Genomic DNA, 20,324 nt, shown 5'->3' with positions numbered 1-20,324 from the left:
TAAATAATAAGATAAATTTTTAAAGACTGTCTTTTGGTCTTTTGAATCTGCTTTCAGTCTGTTGTGATGTTTTGCGAACCCTCTTGCTGTTACATTTGGACTGTTTTTGTAAAATTTCTAGATCTTTGGATACTGAAATATCAAAAAACCTCATGGTGCAGATCAATTGTTTCCCATTTCAATCAATTTTTTAGAGCAATACTTAGCTTTTTCAGGGGTTGAATTCGTTGCCTGATGTGGTTGGGCGTCAAAATATGTTATCAAAACATCCTAATTTGGGTGGGGGTTATCATTCGAAAGTGCTATTAAAAAATGTTGTTTGTTATTTTGATTTAGATTAAATAAATTAGTTCCCTTTGATTGCGAGTGTTTTGCATGATTGTATTTTGTGTTGTGAGGCCCTTGTCGAAAGTCACTTCCGTTCGTTTTCGACAAAAAGAAGTCATGTCAGTGACAACCGAGAAACGCCGCTTTGGGCTGCTCATCATAATTTGCATGCGCAAAGATACGATGAGCAAGTTGCCTCATAAATATGCTTAGAAATCGTGCCAATCCGATAAATATAATTAGCGTGCGTTCTAATCCCAGTTTTATTTGTGATAGGTTCATATCAAGTCCGGCTGGCCACTGAGACATGGTCGTGGCTCGCGAAGCATACCCAAATGGATACCCAAAACAGTGACAGATAATTAAGTGCATAACTGGGTACATAAGTGGTGGTTTTTCAACTACTCAGATTTTTATCTATATTTGGGCGCCTCTGTTTTTTCACACGACACCAGACAGGCCAGTCAGAGACGATTAATATATGCTTTATTAGTTTTGAGTTGCACGACTAACAGGTTTCTGGACATTTGCAAAAAAGGATTCTGTAAGGATTAGCATTAAGAGCTGTAGCAAACTTGATATCAGAAATTACCGAGCTATTGTGATCCTTACGTCCTTGTCATTCGTATTTGAAAAATTGGTGTTTGAACATTTAATCAAATCATTCAAAGAAAACTACGCAAGGAAGAGCATAGTTTTTGCGATGGACGATCGCAAATTACTCAACTCATCTTCAACCTTTATTATGACAAATTGTACTCCGAGATAGAGGCCAACAGAAACAAAGAAAACATTTTCCTTGATATAGTAAAAGCGCTGAACTCGATTAACTTCAGCCTGATTTTTCACAAATTCTCCCCAAATGGTTTTGATGAAAAATTCCTCCTGTATTTTGAATTGTGTTCAATAGGTAAGCAACAACCGGTAGTTATTTCTATTTTTTTGTCAAATTATTACATTGCTAGCAGTGGCGGACTAATTGATCAATAATTGCAGTCTTTTTGTTCTCGGCTTATAAAAATCAAATACCAGGAGCCTTCTTGAATAGGAACAAACTAAAGACGCATTGGTATAAAATTTCACAAAATTCAAGATAATAAAAACTTCCCTCAAAAATTGTGCTGACCAGGTATTGACTTTTCAGGCAAAAGAACATCAAATTGAACGTGTCAGTTCAATAACGGATCAGTGTTAATCTTTTGCAAAATTTGCATTGGTATTCTATCAATGAGTTTTTTGCAATAATATGTATTAAAAAATTAGATCATATTCTACTTCTGTTTTGTGTTCTGAAACAAGAAGGAATGTTAAAGGTATTTTGAATTTAAGCTATGTAGTTTTATTTCCCTACAATAAGTCAAATAATTGCTTCCACAGCAAAATTGGACTACCGTGTTTGAAAACTATTGAAGAAGATCTAAAGGATTCTGAAGAAAATTGAATCCCTCTCAGATCACATAATTGCAATACAAGATGAACTTGTAAATATTGATCAATGCTAGAAAAACGAGGCAGAAGCGTAGCGATGTAAAGTGTCAAAGTTCACGCGACTAAGTAACTAAAAGAACAATGTGTTTTTTTCTGCTGAACTGCTGAAGTATTTCTGGTTTTACGCCACTGATTAATCCCAAAACATTCCGAGTAGAAAAAAAAATTGGAGACATAAGCCATGTCAGAGATCCAATAGAACTGGTATCCTTCTGGATATGATCCATTAAAAAACGAATATATAACTGAGATTTTTCAAAGTGGTGCCCCCAACCAGATGCTGGAAACCATTCTTCGTTTGACTTCATTATTTTTTACTAGCATTATTACTGTTTTCTTTTTTACATTTGTTATTATTATTAATAAAATTATTATTATAATAAATATTACTATTAAAAATATTATTTATTTTATTTCTCTTATTATTATTATTATTATTATTATTATTATTATTATTATTATTATAATTACTACTATAATAATAATAATTATTATTACTACTATTATTATTATTTTTGTTATTATTATTATTGTTAAAATTATTAATCCTAATATTGTTACTATTATTAGCTTTTTATTATTGTTCCGACCCCCACTTTAGTGGGGAGGGAGGAACTATATACTCAACTGGGTTTTTTTTGTTCAGTCAAATTTGGCCGATCGATATAATCATTGTAGAGAATTGTGAGTGGTATCATTAAAAAGCCCGTCCTGTGTAGAATACGGAATAAAAAAGATTTTTTTGATTTTCGTTTTTTACAGGGAGTTATCGAGGTTTAAAATTTTGTGAACATTCAACTGTTTTTGTTCACATTTTCAGTAATTTTTGCTAAAATTTGGCACAATTTCGCCAATATAATTTAAAATAAGTTAAAATTTTTAACGGCAGATTGTTGTTGTTACCGTTAGAGATAGAAGAGGGTTGCTGAATTTTTTGATTGAATTTTTTTTGGCTAAAATTTTTGATAATTTTTTTCAAAGTTCAAACTTTTTTGATCAAAATGGCACAAAATATGCTTTTTTGGTACACTTTGTTAAAGTTTGCCAGACTCAGTGACCTAGAAACCTTAACACAGACTCCCTAATCTCAAAAAGAGCGCTAGTTGCAATTAGGCTACGTATGACAGCCTTCTGGAATTAAAACTTTGCAGTTTTTTGCAGATTTAACTCGATAATTTTTACAAAAATGCATCGTTGTTTTTTTTAATGTTTGAAGAACTACGCTCAACAATTGGTCTAATTCGCAAACACTTGGAACGCTTGGTCGGTTTGCTGGGCGCGAGACAAAATCAGGGAGAGGTTCGATAATATCATGGATTCTTAGAATCAGAGACTTTGGTTTTTATTTTGACGGTGCCTTTTTTCAAAATATTTTGCTTTTAATTTTTTTAAAGTTAATTACTGACAATTTTTTTTTATTCGCAGCTCCGTTAATGACAATTACAATTTACGTAAATTTGAATCTGAATGTAGATAAAGTGTGTTTTCAGAGAACCAAAGGGTGTTTACGGCTTTGAGGAATAGTTTTAGTAAAATTTAACTGACTTCTTGTCTTTTGCCTTCAATTGCTATTCTTTTGTCAGTGTGATTTTTAAATTTAATCACTCAATGATTTAAATTTCTTCCTCAAGAGGTGCAGTTTAACTTTTTCTATTCATTCGGTTGTTGCCTAATGTCTCTTATGTTATTGAAAGCATTTGTTTTAAGGAAATTTCTGGGATTTTTTGAACTTGTCAATTTTTTGTATTATTTTAGACAACACTTTGTTTATTCTCAGGAAGTACAGGTCAACCCTTCCTCCCTCAGGAATAAAAACTAATTTTGTGGCCGATTGTTTTAACAGAAGGTTTTCTTGCTTTTGGTACTACGAGTTTTTATTCAAAATTTTCTGATTTTTTTGCATTATGTTCCATTTTTGCTGTTGTTTTTGTTTCTTCTGTAAATTGTCACATTATTTAACAATCTAACTGAAAAAAGCTTTACAACATTTGATACTGAGTTTTTTTCTTTTCATTATAAATGGTTTAAAGGGCTGCGACACCGTCCTCTTGCAGTTATTGGTAGAGTTTTTTGTTTTTGCCCTTTATTTGTTGTTAATTTTAGTTGTCATATACCAACTATTGTATAATTAAAGGTCTCAGTGGCCAACTATAGATAAACAAATGAACTTAATATTTGATATCGGTAGACAGCTAATTATTATTTTGACTTTCGAATTAAATTTCTAAGAAAAGAGTAATAGTATTCTTCAACTTATCACTTTTTGCTCTTGTTTGCGTTTTTTTCTTCGTATTTTTTTATATTGTAACATTTTCGTAAATTAGCCTCCTTGTTTAGAGCTGTGTTTAATGTTTTGTTGAATCAAACAATAATTTTTCTGTTGCTTAAACGTTTTAAAGTTTTAAATGATGTCTTCAGGGCTTAGACAATTTGTTTCAGCAGAGTTTTGTGAAGTTTAGTTACTTTTCAGATTTTGTGGTTCTTTTTGTTGTCATTTTGTGATAGTCGTTTTACAACAAGACGTTATGATAATCAAAGGAGACGCAAATGAAGATGTTATATTCTAGCGGTTAATATCTTATAAATTTAATGGCTTCAAAACTGTGGTTTCGTAAAGTTGTTTGTGAAACTTATTAGTTCAGCTTGTATTTAATGTTATTTTATAGTCTTATTATTTAGTATCATTAATAACAATCGCGATTAGTTTTCCAAGTAGTTGCAAGACAAACTGTCTACTCCTTTATTCGAAAGCTTTTGTTGGCGATAAATTTTAAAAATATTTGTTTTTAATTAAAAAAAGTGATTGATTTTTGAGATCTGCCAATTTTATTTCTGTTAAATTGTAGCTAATTATCTCTTGACACAATTCACATCAATTATCTATTGAAATACAGTGTGCTCTTCTTAAAAGTTTTACTTTCCCCAAATGGTCTTTCTTCTTGGAACAACCAGTTTTCATAAAACCAATTTTCGTGATTTTTGTGTATTTGCCCCATTTTTGTAGGTTTTGTTTTCTTTTCACAGTATCACAATAATGGGCGTCATTTGATTTACTATTGTTGTCACCTGTAAAAAATGCAAACGAAGATTTTTATTGTTTTTAGTGATCAGCTTAATATTTAATTGATTGGTGGACATCGTTTTCGTGCATAATTTTTCCTGCAATTTTTTTTTCGTTTTTGCCGGTATTTGTCGTTCTTTTTGTAGCCGTATGACATTTCCCGGATGATGAAAGGCCTCAGTCGCTCTCTATTGAAGTTTAAGAGACTCTCTCAAAGATTTAATTTGATGCGTAATCTTTCTGATCAGTTCGAATTTAATTCTTCTTTTTTAAAAAAAAGCAATGTTTTAATAATTTTTGCCCCTTTTTCTCAATTCTAGTCGACTTGTTGCCAAGTTGCATTGAGGAAAAGTCTCATATTTTGTTCCAAAAGAGTACCGCTTAGTCCTCTTAGTATAAATTTTATCTGATGCCATTTTGATTTGGTTATTAGTGGTTTTCAAAAAATGGACAAGGAGTTTTGGTCGTAATTAATATTTGTAATTATTTGATTTTTTGCCGTCTTTTCTGGTAGTCATATTATTGTAGCCACTGGTCTCATAGGCCCTCTAGAGTAGATTGTTTTATTCTTTTAGTAGGTTGTTGAACGATATGTTGCTATGTTAATTTTTTATCTCTTCCTCATTTGGTAGACAATTAAGTGAAAAAAGTAGATGAGCTTGGTTTGAACTTAATGTGCGAACGCACATTACCGAGCCGCCGTGTTGCTATTATTATTGAATGCAATATGCTCTGTTGCAGGTCGAATGGTTATCTTATAAGAAATTTTAGGTTGAGTGGTTAACTTTTCTAATTCTCTTGCTCACACAAAACAGACCAAAATTGACGATTTAAAGCTACCTTGACGAAATAAAGTTTTATTAAGGTAAAAAAAACTGAACCCTGGACGAAAGCCTTAGCCGCTTGTTAAATTTCCAGGTATATTTTATGAAAATGACTAGTGGTCAGAAATTCTACTTCCCGTAAAATGAATGTGTTTTTTTGTTCACTTATCCACTGCAATGTAACACTTCTTCGACTAATTATAGTGTATCTTGATTTGTTGACGACAAAAAATGATAAGTTTTACTAAGTCATATTTCGGAATATTGTGTACAAAGTTTTTGACAGCCTTCTTTGATAATTGATTATCTATTCGTATTGATAACCTGTCGGCTACTGACTTATACTTCGTTCTTAAATTTTACTAGCGACCTTAAAAGCAACCTCTAAACATTTTTGCAACGGTAAAATTTATGGTCTGAAAACTGGTAAATTGAGGGTACGTGAGTGTCTGACAGAAAGCAGACAACATTTCGTAGATTCTTCAAAATATTGTGAAATAGTTTAGTATCATCTCTGAATTTCGCAATATTCAAAGCCTGCGGGGTTTGAAAATTCTGGAAGCTACAGAAATAAGCAGATTTTTTTCAATTCTTCACATTTCTCTGCCATTGATTATAGACTCCATCATATGTTTTAGCCCACTTATATTTGTGGTTTTGCAAGCAATGGAGGCATGGCAGACTGTAGAGATCACCCAAACACTGATCCAGTAAGTTGATAGTTCATGTTCATTTGTCCTAATGTTCTGATAGCCTCAGAGTAAAAGGGTGGAGCAACTTTCACACGGCCAACTGTCAATTTTTAACCAGCATTTGTGAACCAAAAAAACTTGTTGATGAACAAAAAATGGTTTGTATAAGAAGGGATGAGACTAATCCATTTAAATTATTTTTGTTATGGCAACGCCCTTTTTGATTACATAATAACGAACAGAATCAATTACAAATGATTTATTTTATTATAAACATTTTAAAGACAAATGTGAAACGGACTTAATTCCATTGAGACGGACAATATAGGTAGCGACAATTTTTTTTCAAATTTTTCAAAATTTTCAATTTTTTTTTCAATTTTTTTTTTCAAATTTTTAATTTTTTTTTATTATCTGTTCTTGTGACAAATCATTTTTGATAACCACTTCAGTACGACTTGACATTTTTTTTGCAAATTTCAGGGCACTCTTCACCAAGCACCTTTAAAATGTCCTTCAGATGAGGAGAGAAATCTCACAACTTACAGCGAGTCTCTCTTCAGATGGGCAGATGGCCACGTGAGCGAGAAGGTGTCCAGTCGAAAACAGAGTCTGTGGGATCTTATTGGTGCATTAGGAATGTCACTCGTTTCATTTTCTCTGACCTGAACTATCATCACGTAAAAAAAGTGGAAGTTCTGTGGAATGTGTTTTTGCCCAAATTCGTTGTTTTCAGGGTCTATTTTATTATAGGATCTATTACGTTTCGAACTTTTTTTACGCAAATAACTTAAATTTTGTGTTGTTAAATAGCTTGTTACTATGTGAAAAATAGCACGCGTGCTTGGGGGGGGGGTAACTCTTATATGCGCACTAAGCTGGGGAAGACAGAGTTGATCCTGTTTCATTTCGCGCTCTCTGAACATGCAATTCCCCAACAACGGAGAGGTTCCGGGAATTAGTTCGAGCCCAAAAATGTATTGTCAGAAGGTTGATTTTGGATGGCCAGAGGTCACCTCCATCTGGGATGGTCTCATTAGACGCGGTTTCAAGCGCAATTGGGTCTGATCAGAAACCGCTTCGAGCGGATTTTTTTTTCAATTTTTTCGAAATTTTTTTACTGAGAGATGTTGGCTTTGCTAAGACGCAACAATAAAGCAAGGTTCTGATCAGAACATTACTTAGAGTCTGATAGCACTGAATAGAACCAAGAATCCCGCGGATGGCAATTAACCGTCTCAGTTACAAGTAATTCTGAAGAACAAGTAATTCTAATATCAAAACGCTTTCACTGGAAAGTTGTCTAAGTTCATCTACTGATTCAGGAACAAGTTTTTACGTTCTAGAGTGTTCTCTTTATTAGTAGTACTCTTAGAATCGGCTTTGCTTTAGCTGAATATATTGCAGGAATGATCAATTTTTATGAAATAAATATATTACAGCGGTGTTAAGAGAATTGTTCTTAATTAAAACCATTCACTGATCAGACTATTTTGATCGTACTTGAGTCTAATTAAAACGTCTGCTCACAACACCATTTCAGTGGAAACGAGTCTGATCAGGAGTGACTTTCGAGCCCACTGTAGTCTGATTAGAATATAAGCGACTGGACAATGATCTGGAAAATTTACGGGCCTCGCGCCATGATGATGAAAAATAAGGCCTGTTCAGTGATAATTTCGGTCTGAGGATTGTCTGATCAGAGTTCATTTCAAGCGCGCAAACTTCTGCACAATGATATGGAAATGGTGTGATTTATGGTCGCGCAAAATTTTGACAATGGTCTGTTTACGGTCTGATCAGTGGTCACATCTGTCTGGTGAGAAGTCTGACCAGAGACAACGTCGAGCGCAGTTAGAGGGCACACGTGCGCACAGCAGTCTGGTCAGAGGTTAGGTCGGCCTGAGATGGTCTGTTGAGAGATTACTTTGTCCTGGAAGGGTCTGATCGGAGGTCACTTCCGTCTGGAACCTCGACCTGGGGATGCAAATAGTATGAAAAGATCCATGCAAGCAAGCACAATAAGACTAAAATTGACGCGCCCACTATGAATCCCTTTATATCAATAAAAATGCGGCATAGTTTTATGAAAATCGTTTCAAATTAAAAATAATATTCCTGGGAATGAGAAAAATGAAAGTGAGTTGATTCAAGTGACAATGGTGCTAACCCTGGACAGACTGATAGTAACAGTTAAGAGATATCGCACATCAAATGCGGCTAAGAGGATCGAAGAGGCCAAGCAGAAGAGAAAGAGGAAGAAACAGATGGCGAAGAGTGACACTGTCCTTGTCAATGGTGCCTCCTGCTGTCTAATGGGAGACATAAGCACCGATGACAATATTAGCAGTGAGTTACATTTTTCATCGTTAATTCGATTACCTTATTTATGGGCTCGTAACTTAACTCTAAGATAAGAAAAATTAAATTTGATTTAGGGTATTTTGCAATTGGGTATTAGGGCATTGGGTATTTTGGTACTGGGTATATTGTCCTGACACCGTAGCTTTCACACTGCAGATTTTTGTGCAATTACGACTACTTTGTTGATTGAAATATTGACAAACCTACTGATTAACTCCGCACAATGTTGTCAGGTCAAGACAATTTACCCAATTCCATCGTACCGAAAGTCCTTTACCCGATGCCATCATACTATTGACTGTATTTCAACATATGACTTGTTGAAATGCGTCTAAATGGATCCAATTCTTCATAGATTTCTTTATTTGCCAACATTCAAATTGAACTGGTGATTGTTTTTACTTTTTTTTGTCAGTATGGATTACTTTTTTTCGAATATATTATGATCAATACATACTCACAATTAGACTTTCAATAATTAGACCTTCCTATATCTCTTCAGATTTCTTCTGTCTTTCGTTACGCTATTCGGAGATATATATTTAATTTTGTCATTGTCTACTTTATTATAATAATTAATAATTTGGTTCGGAAAGAGTTGTTCAAGCCCCATTGTAAAGTCGAACGTAGAATCATAAACCGTTCTGATTAAACTTGGTTATTTTTCAGATTTAAAACGTAAGTTGAACTGTGATGTCATAATTAACCCGTCTGATCATAAAATCACAAAATCTAACTCCTTGGGTTTCGGAAATTCAGTCGTACGTTTAACCCGAATGTGATTTATTTGTTAACAAACAAAAACAATTGTTCACACTTTCATTAGGGCACCTTCAAATGTCTCTATTACCCTTCATCAATATAAAAAGTAATGTTCGTATTTGAATTATGTCACACTTCAAATTTTCATTCATATCTATGGTCGTTAAATGTTAAAAACTTCACAATTACCTTGAACTGTGTTTTTATTGTCCTTACCTATATTTAATCACTCCTAGATTTAATTCAAATTATTAGATACAAAGTTTAAAAAATCAGGAAATCTGAACTAATCAAAAAATTGTTTGGAAAAAAAATTTTTTGGCACTCTGCGACAGCTGAAAACCAAAAATTATTACAACAATGTTACAGGTCCTAAGAAACTGCGCTTTAACATTGACTATATATAGATTTACATTTTAAAAAAAATGACTTTTCACTGCGTACGTCTCCCCCTATTGGAGTGAGTCATAAGCAGTAAGAAAAAACATTATAAAATATTTATTTAAAGTAAATCTGTATGTGGTCAATGTTAAAGCACAATTTCTTAGGAATTTGACATCATATTAGTAATTTTAGTTTTCAGCGATTCCAAAGTGATAAAAAATTAATTTTTCCAAACAATTTTTTTGAATCAGCTCACGATATCTTTATTTTGTTATTGCTTCCTTTCCAACTCACCAATCATGGCAATGATTTTCAATAATTAAACATACAAAGGAAGTCATTACATATGAAGGAAAATTTGATCTGATATGTTTATAGTGAGGATGTTTTTGTTTTTACCGATCCAGCTGTGATTGTTTTATAGCAGCTGATGTTTTTTTATGAAACTCGATAATCTCAGCAAAAGACCTTTAGGTTACAGAAAAAAAACTTGATTGAAACCGATGTCTACAATAAACAACTGTTTCATTACCAACCTAGTGTTTAGGATTCTTTTTGTTATTTGCTGTAGTCATAAAAACCATAAACCGGTGGCCGCCGTATTGAGCGACAAGGCTAGAGCTGAGAACCAAAAAAAAAAACGAGAAAATTAGCTGACATTTTACAATTTACTGAAACTGCGCTAGTAGAGTAATTCTGAAGCTCTGAGTGGCCAATTTAAAACAGTATTTCGTAAGCGGGCAAAAATACGGAACAGTTTTTATCAACCAGCGTAACGAAGGTCTATGTGTGGTTGCACCGCCAGGGGGTGCGGCAACGGATAGGCCAAGTGGAGCGTTAACCGACCGCACGCCAAAGATAATGGTGATTTATCTACCGATAGATTCTTTTTGACGAATGTTTATACAGCTGTCGACTAAGTCTCTGATTTTTTCCTTGTCGGCCAAACGCCCTGTCGGCTAGTTTTCCTAGCACCTCATATAAAAGTGAATGAGGCAATATTTTGACACAAAATGTTGAAATTCTATGCAGTAAATTTCTGCTTACTTGTTTCAATCATTAGTTATATAAAAGATGCAATTGCACGACTGTTAGAGGATGCACCCTAAAAAGCTGACGCGTCCAGACTCCTATTTAAAAATAATCTGAAAATTTGTTGTTATTGCCGAAACAGAAAACAAGATTTTGTTTTGTGAAGTTTTTAAAAATTTATTCAGCCATAAAATTAAAAAATAAGGTTTGACATTTTTGTTCTAGTCATGTGCGATTTCATTATAGTGTTTTTTACTACTGCTGATGGTGAACGTTTTAGTAGGGCTGCATTAACTAAATAACACGCTGCCGCGTTTTTGACCGGTTACAAAACGAGGAGTGGTAGGCGCAAAAGAATTCTTTTCACACGTTGGACGGTCAACCTGTAGAACTTGTGTAAAAAATGATTCTAATTAAGAATCTTTTTTATATAGAAATGAAATATAAGCCAAATTTGATATCAACTGATCGGTTATCGATAAACACTGCAGTTATGCTCTGGTTTGAACCGGTAAGAAGGTTTGTCGGGAATTGTTATATGAAAAACGGGCTTTGTTTTGAAACACCTGTGCGATCCTAAAGACTAATTAAAGTTTAAATCGAATTAATATACTGGGCTTCAAGTTAGAAAAACGATTTCGAATGTGATTTGAAAATTTTTGGCTAATATAAAGGTTTCAAAATTCGCCCAGAGTAATGTGACATCGATAAACAGCGAGTTTCAGGGGAATGCTTGTCAAATTTGAACTTATCGATCTCCTGATTGCGTGGTCGGTTCCAAAATCTGTAAAAAGTCAAAATTAACAACTTTTAATTGTTAATCAAGGTCCTCGTCGTCCGAGTGCGTTTTCAGTGCTTGGGTCAGCTCTATAGAGCATTGCTTTTTGTTTTTTCGGTCAGCTGCGTTAATTTTTTTTATTGAAATAGTTATCTAAATTTAGCGGCAGCAATAGCATAGTGGTTATGTGACAACTTGAGACAAATTTTATTGATAACTAGATGTGACACTCATTAAGCCAAAATTTTGTGTTAATTTTTCATCCAACAGGTGTAATGTTTTGCTGATGGAATAGCTGTAGAATTTTGTACTTTGCTTAGGCTGACTAGCTGGGGACCGACTAGCGTCCAAAACTCTAACAAATTGAAAAGGGTGTTTTTATGGCTCTCAGACTTCTATTGGAGGGTTATTTTGTCCCCACGCTGCTCTTGTTGGCTGTAAGAAATTTTACTTGGAATAATGAATTGTTTCGAGTAATCAAATAACATCAAATGAAAAAACAGAAAATGAAAAAAATTACAAAATCAAGTCAATAATCAACCAGAGTTTTAGTATAAAAGATGGTTCACAACTTTAATTTTGTAACCAGATTCACAACTAAAGAGCTACTTTTATTTCAATTCTACAAGCTCTGAATTCAGCAGCTTGATCTAACTGAGGTTCTCTGGTGTTCTCAAGCGTTCTGTTTTTCAATTGCGCAAACAGGTGTTCTGATTTTTTTTAAGTCAGCTCAACTCCCTCAACAATCTTTTTGTGATCACAACTTTGCTACAGGTTAACTGCTAAGCTACAGTTGTTTTTTTGGTACTGTTTTGGTAATGTCGTTCTTCTACTCCTTAGTAACTAATCAAGCAACAACGTACAAAAGTGATAAAGACAAAAGCATCTGTTAACATCTCATTATGGACCACACTAGTTTTGCCTTTCTTATGTAAATTTTGTTTAGTCTTCAAAAGAACAATTGATTGACCTGAACGCCTTCTTTGTGCATCGCTGACTTCTTTTCAAGCTATTCAAACTAAAACAAAATATTTTCAGACTTATGACGCTACCAAATAATCAATCGGTCAAACTATGAACTCAAGAATTCAAGCTTTATTCGGAAGTTTAATGTTCCGAGGTATCTCTAAACACAAATTCCCAAAATTGTCAACGCATAAAGCCACCCCTAGGTATATCGTAACACCGTACCAAGTTTAGTCACGCTGAGGTAAACACTTGATGATTACTCTTCTTTAAATATCGGTTCCCCAAGAAAAGTCAATGTTGCGCTTGCTCAACTTCTTAAGCCAAACTATTTTATTTCACATAAATGTGGTTTGCAAATTGTCTTTGAATTGCAAGCCAATATCCCTACTATCAATTTCTAGGAAACCGATTTTAAAATTCAAGTTCTATCACTTTCTATTGCGGCATTTTGCGATAAATTTAGGATTTACCAAATTCTACACTCCTCCCTTCTAGAATAATTTTCTCCCGAATAAATGCTAAAACTGGCATTTGACCTAAATCTTAGCCGACATTCAACTTTAAAATGTTCTGCTTTTCTTGTTGATACATTTAGTGTCCCAGATCAGTAGATTCTGCTACCTTACTTTTCTTTATTAGTTACACAACACATCACAACAGACTTATTCACTTAAGCATGGTCTATTATACCAACTTGTGAACCATCGCTATCTGCAATTGAGTAAATATATTACATCAACGTATTACTCTAGAACATTTATCAAAATTACAGCAATTGCAATCAAATCAACGATTATGGCTAAAACCACTAGAAGGATTACATAAAGTAAAAACTTGTCTCTGTTTATAGATACAACATATATAACAATTAATAAAGAGGCAACTCAATACCACTTTCTGTTACATTTTATCTACACAATAACTAGTTAGTTGAACCAATGAATCAATTCACCATTTGCCCCTGCCATCTCACCAAAAACTCTATTTGAACAATCTACTATCTCCAATTTCAATTACTCATGGTTCAACTCACATTTCTAATACTAATTCAGGATTAGTTATATACAACTATTTTACTTTACCTAATATATACAAACCAAGTTTCTCTGTTTAACCCCTGATACTTGATGCACCCTCTGCCGGTTACGGTTTGGATAACAATATCAAGCAAATATTTCGCCACATAAACAAACGTAACACAATTAAGAAATTTCTCGGACTGACTTGAGCAATTTTTTGACCAATGATTAGACACAGACACTAATTTGAAACCTAAGATAAAACACTAATATGTGACAAGGCTATTGTGCTGAAAATTATGAAACCGACTGTACTTTCTCAAAATCTTTGTTCCTTTTATGCTTGAAGGGACGTCCTCCCATCTCCTCACAGGACAACCACCTCACATCTGGAGGTCTCCTTCTTCAGCACCATCTCCTCCTCAGCTTCATTGTTCTACATCTCTCTTTCCGACTCGTCTGAAAACACATTGTCTTTTGCGACATCAGGTCTCGACAGCCATTGAAACAGAATCCTCCCTGACAAAACTCCTCCCTTTTGCTGTGGACATCGCCTATAGATCCCATCATCTTATAATGCAATTCGACTATTGACTGACGCTCCCTTCTTTTGTTGTAGACTGCGTCAATTTTGCTATCAACTGGTGGGTACCACACAATAGGCATTGCATGGACTTCCTCGCTTCTGCTTCCGACGTCGTTTGGAGACCCCAAAGGAAAGAGATAACATTCCTTTCGAGGGCTGTGGTCGCCGCTCCCATTCGAAGCCACGGGTCATCGGAGTCTCTTTCAAAGATCCACACAATGCTGTGCCCTATATCTCCCTCGTTAATTTTTGGAAATTCCTCTGTTCCCTCGACTCCTGTATTTAATTGGTGATCGGCATATCCGTCTTCCACAGTATCTGAAGTCAAGCCATTATTTAAATTCTTTTTGTTTCAAGGAACCTCCAGCTTCATTGTCAAGAATAGACTGAAAGTCCAACTCTTCGGTTTTGATCAACTTATCTGTTACCTTAGTGCTGTGAATTAGCTGATGGCTGAAACTTCTGTTTTGACTCCCCTTCAAAATATTTCGCTCATCAGTTGCTATGTCCTCCTGTGAACTTCAAGATTCACGCTCATCGGCTGACACCTGACAACACAACATCTACTGGATCCAAAGTCCTCACAACATGAGCCGCGTGATTCTGCTGATTGCTCACTGCGACTTGAGTTGGCTTCCATTATACTTTTTCTGCCTCTCAGATATCGTCTTCTGACACCGCTGTCAAAGTTTTCGTGCCACTTCTTATAAAATTTTGTGTATTGACTGCCAACACCAACCCACTTCCGCCTAGCCGTTCTTCGATGTCCTACATTTCGTATTTGATTTGACCATTGAAAAGAAAAATTTTCTCATAAGGCTATTTGGCTTTTCATAAAGAACTGCTCCAAAGCTCTCAAAATTATCTCAACCAAAGGAACTTCCGCTGTTCTCCGATTATTATGACAAATTAAGACACTCAGGTATCCTCTTAAAATTGGGGTAGTTGAGAAAATCTTGTTTACATGGGCGTCCAGTTTGTGCTCAGTATCACACTCCAGCACCCGGACAGTCCCCCCTCCATCCTCATTTTCTGGCCACGCGTCTTCAACTCTAGACAAGTTCTTTTCCAGTCTGGTCGGGAAATCGGACCTAATTAAGCACGACTGGTTCTCAAGACCCAATGTATAATTATGGCTCCTCTGTAACTCTTGATATTCCTCAGAATCAGGCCTGTAGGCCTCTATCACTTCCTTATGGTGAACACTTGTTTTCATCCTGTCATTAAATGAACAAACCTTTGTTACTTCTGTAAAACTGGAGAGTTGATTTCCTTCTGGGGTAGAAATAGCTACACATAAACCGTCGATAGGAATCTCTGACGAGTTTTCCCTTTTGAATTCATTGACTATAGCTAAGGACAGCACTTGTAATCTGCTTTCACCTGAACTGTTCCCTGGATGCTTCACTGAAACTACCAAAATGCAGTTATCAGGGCCTTGAAAACACTCAACTTGAGACGTGCTTGATTCACTAACTTCAAGAAACCCTGTTCTTTCTCAGCAGAAGTCTATTTCACAACCCCTCGAACTTAAATCCAACCTCGTCTAATCAAATTTTTGGGACTCTGGCATACGCTCCTATCGTTTTGAAAGTCCGCAACTGCCCGTGTACTAGTTTCTAACTCTGCCTCAAACTCTTGAACCGCTGTATTCTTTTGTGGATTATTAACTGCACACAGCATTGGCCTTTTCCCTTTTAAGTCACTCGTGTTGCCACTCCACTCAACATATCTACAAACTTCTCCAACCCTATTTGTTCGTGAGTCTGTACATTGCCAGGATCCAGAATTGACGCTCACGGGACAAACGGAACCATTACTTCTCCTTTTGACTTTATTTTCGTTTCGAGAAGACTCTTCTTCATCTCTACTAGATACACAACCCCGTTTCTCAATTATTCATGGCACTTCTTCAATTACAGTGGCAATCTCGTCATTCAAATTAGCTCTGAGATTGATCTGAGCTAGAAATTCCGCAAGAAATCTATGAAAGTACTCTATCGCTCTCATATCAATTTCCCCGCTTCCTATTAGAGACGGAAATTCAGATGCCATCAGAGTTACATCCTTAAGGCTGGTCTGTTCCAAGCCTTGTCTTTTCCGAGTACATCCAATGAACTCAGGAGGAAACTCAGTTTCTTCATCCTGCTTTCATAGTCCAAATCCTTCATGAAGAGAGAGTCATCACCCTTATCCCTTGCTGATGAACGGTCTACATAGTACTTGAATCCCTCAGGTTTGACTACTCTCTCCATTTTTGACATGAATTTTTCCCTACTCTCCTCCTATAGTCTTTTTTGTACTTTGCTCTCTATATCAACTAGCCTTAGCGTCTCATGCACTGCCTTGCCTCCTCATTTTTTAAACTTTTAACTGTAACTCTCTATCCTCCAATTTTTTTTTCTCCATCAAATTTTTGCATTGTTCCCCTCTAATACAAACAGTTTTTTTTCCTTGACACGTTTCTTCATCAAAACTTTTAATCGACTCCTTTTCGAACTCTGTAGAAGCACTATTTGTCTCAAGCCATTCACTAGGAATCACAATTATTTCCTGTCCGGTTGTTTGATCGTACCAATACTTACCACCTATTTGCTCTTACCTATTTACTTCTCACAACATACTCAGACCTAATTGTTTTGCTTGCTCTTCACTCGATTGTAGCAAATCTACCACGTTCTGAAAGTTCTTTGTTGCTTCATCGTGTTTAGTGCATCCTGTTCTCACTAATTCCGAACCAACTTCACAAAGCTCAAAATTTCCCGCTTAAGGAGTCTTTTATCCTGCCTTCTGCTTGACCCTTCTCACTCTCCGCTTTCTCTTCAATTACACTTTCCCTACTTCTATTACTGTCCGTACGATTAAAGTTTTCTTGCCTACTTATTGATAGCCTCTTCTCAATGATGTCTCATGATGCCTCTTCTCAATGATAGCCTCTTCTCAATGATGTCAATTATTGTCCTAGCAACATTATCACTCATCAGTTTCCGACATCCCGAAACTGAAAGGCAAATCCGAAACGGCTTGCAATGCCCATCCTCTCAGTAGACAAATCATTGACGATATAGCTTGATCCTGGCTCGTTTTTAACACGTCTACAACGTCAAGGTAGAACCTCCTCCAGTCGTCCCAAGTGGGAAACCTTTCCGACGGAAAAAACTCTACAAACGGGAACGCACTCCAATCCGTGTTTACTAAATAATATTGTACTCCGTCTGAGAAGATCCCTTAGCCTATCACTTCTGCTAAGCCCAATTCCTTCTCTATTATCTGTAACTCCTGCTCCTCCAACCCGATTAACCTGGTTTGCCACTCTACACTAAAATCCTGCTGCTGTTGAACCAACACTGGCTTACTATGCAAACTTTTTTTTGCTCTCTCCCTCAGAGTCAAACTCTCTAACTCGGGTTCCTTCAGTAAGAAAAGAAAACGCATGGAAAATCGCTCTCTCTCTCTCAACTCTACTCTCTCTGTACTCTACTCTATACTCACTAAACCTTCAACCCACAATTTTCACTTGCCAAACACCAAATTACCAACTTCCTATTAGCAACTTCCTGTTCCAAGCTCTCGATACTCTGAACTGGCATTCATCGTCTCAAGAAAGCCAATCACTAACAAAGACAGTCTTGAATAACTTGCTCTCACTAACCTTTACCTCTTTAGACAGCCTCGAACTCTCATACTCTCTCTACTTGCCTCACAAACCTCTTGATCTCGGCCAAGGCCCTGTAGCAACCCTCACTAACAAAAGCCGATACTCTACTCAATTCTCTGCAAAACTCAGCCTCAGGCAACTTACGCTCTTGACTAAGTCAAAACTCACTCTGTCAATCTTCTAGACTCAAGAAAAGCTAAATGCCAACAATACCCACAGTCGAATTCTAACTCAATTGAAAACTGCTTCGCACACTCGCACTCACTCTCTCTCTCTCTCTCAGTCAAGCTCCAACTTGACATCGTCCACGGGATTCTCTTTCTCCTTCACTTGCTGTCGAGCAAGTGAATTCACCTTCACTCTCTTGTTGTTCGCACTTGCGAATTCCAATGCCCAATTACAACCACCACAGCCGTCAATCCGCTCCAACCGCCAAGAAGTCTGGAGATAGCCCACCCAGGAGCGCCACTGTAGAATCTTTGTAGTTTGCTTAGGCTGACTAACTGGGGGAACGACTAGCGTCCAAAACTCTAACAAACTGAAAGGGGTGTTTTTATGGCTCTCAGACTTCTATTGGAGGGTTATTTTGTCCCCACGCTGCTCTTGTTGGCTCAAGGAAATACTAGTTGGAATAATGGATTGATTCGAGTAATCAAATAACATCAAATGAATAAACAGAAAATGAAAAAAAAATCACAAAATCAAGTCAATAATCAACCAGAGTTTTATTATAAAAGATGGTTCACAACTTTAATTTTGTAACCAGATTCACAACTAAAGAGCTACTATTATCTCAATTCTACAAGCTCTGAATTCAGCAGCTTGATCAAACTGAGGTTCACTGGTGTTCTCAAGCGTTCTGATTTTCAACCGCGCAAACCGGTGTTCTGATTTTATTAAGTCAGCTCAACTCCCTCAACAATGTTTTTCAGCTCAACTTTGCTACAGGTCAACTGCTAAGCTACAGCTGTGTTTTGGTACTGTTTTGGTATTGTCGTTGTTCTACTCCTTAGTAACTAATCGAGCAACAACGTACAAGAGTGATAAAATTAGCATCTGTTCACATCTCATTATGGACCACATTAGTTATGCCTTTCTTACGTAAAGTTTGTTATGACTTCAAAAAAACAATTGAATGACCTGTACGCCTTCTTTATACAATGCTGACTTCTTTTCAAGCTATTCACATTAAAACAAAAGCAGTATCAGACTTATGACGCTACCAAATAATCAATCAGTCAAACTATGAACTCAAGAATTTAAGCCTTATTTGGAAGTTTAATGTTGCCCACGGTATCTCTAAAAAAATTCCCAAAAGTGTCAACACATACAGCTACCCCTATGTATGTACCAACGACCTACCGAGTTTAATCACGCTGTGGTAAATACTTGATGATTACTCTTCTTTAAATCTTGGTTCCCCAAGAAAAATCAATGTTTCACTTGCTCAATTTCTAAAGCCACACTATTTTATTTCACATAAATATGGTTTGCGAAATGGATTTGAATTGCAAGCCAATAGCCTTACTAACATTTTGTAGGAAACAGATTTTCGAAAATCAAGTTCTATCACTTTCTATTGCGACATTTTGCGATAAAAGTAGGATTTACCAAATTCTACAATAGCGCTTTAATTCTAGAGTAAACACGCTTTTCTACTCAATAATCGAAACGGGGACTATTAATCTGGCCAGTTGCCAGCGAAAAAAACTAGAGACGAAATACAGATAACCTGGTTCAGCCGTTTGTCCATTTTGAGACACTGCTCACTCCTTTCATAATAGCTAAGTTTTATTCTTTCTTCAGTGTTACAAAGTTTGTCCTGAAGTGTCCTATTATCCATGTTTGGGAGACTAACTTTAGTGTTTTAGAGTAATTAACAGAGATTTTAAGAGCCTACGAACTCGACTGACTTGATACTAGATTAGTAAAAATGGGTTACTTATGCTGGATCTTTTCCGTTTGTGCCCCCCCAGCTTAGTGGGCGCATATTATTTGCAACCCCCAGACGCACGTGCCATAATCTTACATAATGATTTACTATGTAATGACACGTGCTCTCTAACTGAGGGGCGCATAACGTACTTGGGGGGGCACAAACGGAAAAGATCCATTATGCTTTATCTTAAGCATTCTGGAAAAATTAAGCCTCTGAAATAAGAGCTTCAATATCAAAGTTGTATACCGTGTTGGCCATATTAGATGCCATTAGATGCCCGCCCAATGCCCGTGTTTTCCCTCTCGTATTACGGATTGATCAAGAAAAGTAATGGTCGAGGACTAGTCGAAATTACGTTTACGATTCCGATTTTGGCCGAAACAGTTGAGTTGTCGATCATAAATGCTCCTTTTCCTATTATATATATATATATATATATAT

At 35.9% G+C, this 20,324-nt stretch overlaps 4 protein-coding genes across 5 annotated transcripts in view; 2 read left to right on the top strand and 2 right to left on the bottom strand.

The window, feature by feature from the left end:
- Positions 1-7,061, top strand: part of LOC142340501 (uncharacterized) — a 50,325-nt gene extending 43,264 nt beyond the window's left edge. Inside the window, exons 6-7 of the mRNA XM_075391075.1 lie at positions 6,339-6,410; positions 6,876-7,061. Coding sequence (XP_075247190.1) covers positions 6,339-6,410; positions 6,876-7,061 — 258 coding nt within the window. The remainder of the gene's footprint in view (positions 1-6,338; positions 6,411-6,875) is intronic.
- LOC142339650 (ras-related protein Rab-5B-like) overlaps positions 1-20,324 on the bottom strand; it is a 188,396-nt gene that overhangs the window by 93,007 nt on the left and 75,065 nt on the right. The gene's annotated exons all lie outside the window — the stretch shown is intronic.
- Positions 1-20,324, bottom strand: part of LOC142339644 (uncharacterized) — a 615,633-nt gene that overhangs the window by 535,115 nt on the left and 60,194 nt on the right. The gene's annotated exons all lie outside the window — the stretch shown is intronic.
- LOC142340500 (uncharacterized) overlaps positions 8,552-20,324 on the top strand; it is a 14,610-nt gene continuing 2,837 nt past the window's right edge. The window contains exon 1 of the mRNA XM_075391074.1: positions 8,552-8,741. Within this exon, the coding sequence (XP_075247189.1) occupies positions 8,552-8,741 (190 nt within the window). The remainder of the gene's footprint in view (positions 8,742-20,324) is intronic.

This window comes from Convolutriloba macropyga, chromosome 5 (genome assembly GCF_964194025.1).
Source record: "Convolutriloba macropyga chromosome 5, txConMacr16.3, whole genome shotgun sequence".
Lineage (NCBI taxonomy): Eukaryota > Metazoa > Xenacoelomorpha > Acoela > Convolutidae > Convolutriloba > Convolutriloba macropyga.
The sequence above is the reverse complement of the archived record's forward strand: the minus strand, read 5'-3'. Positions and strand labels throughout refer to the sequence as shown.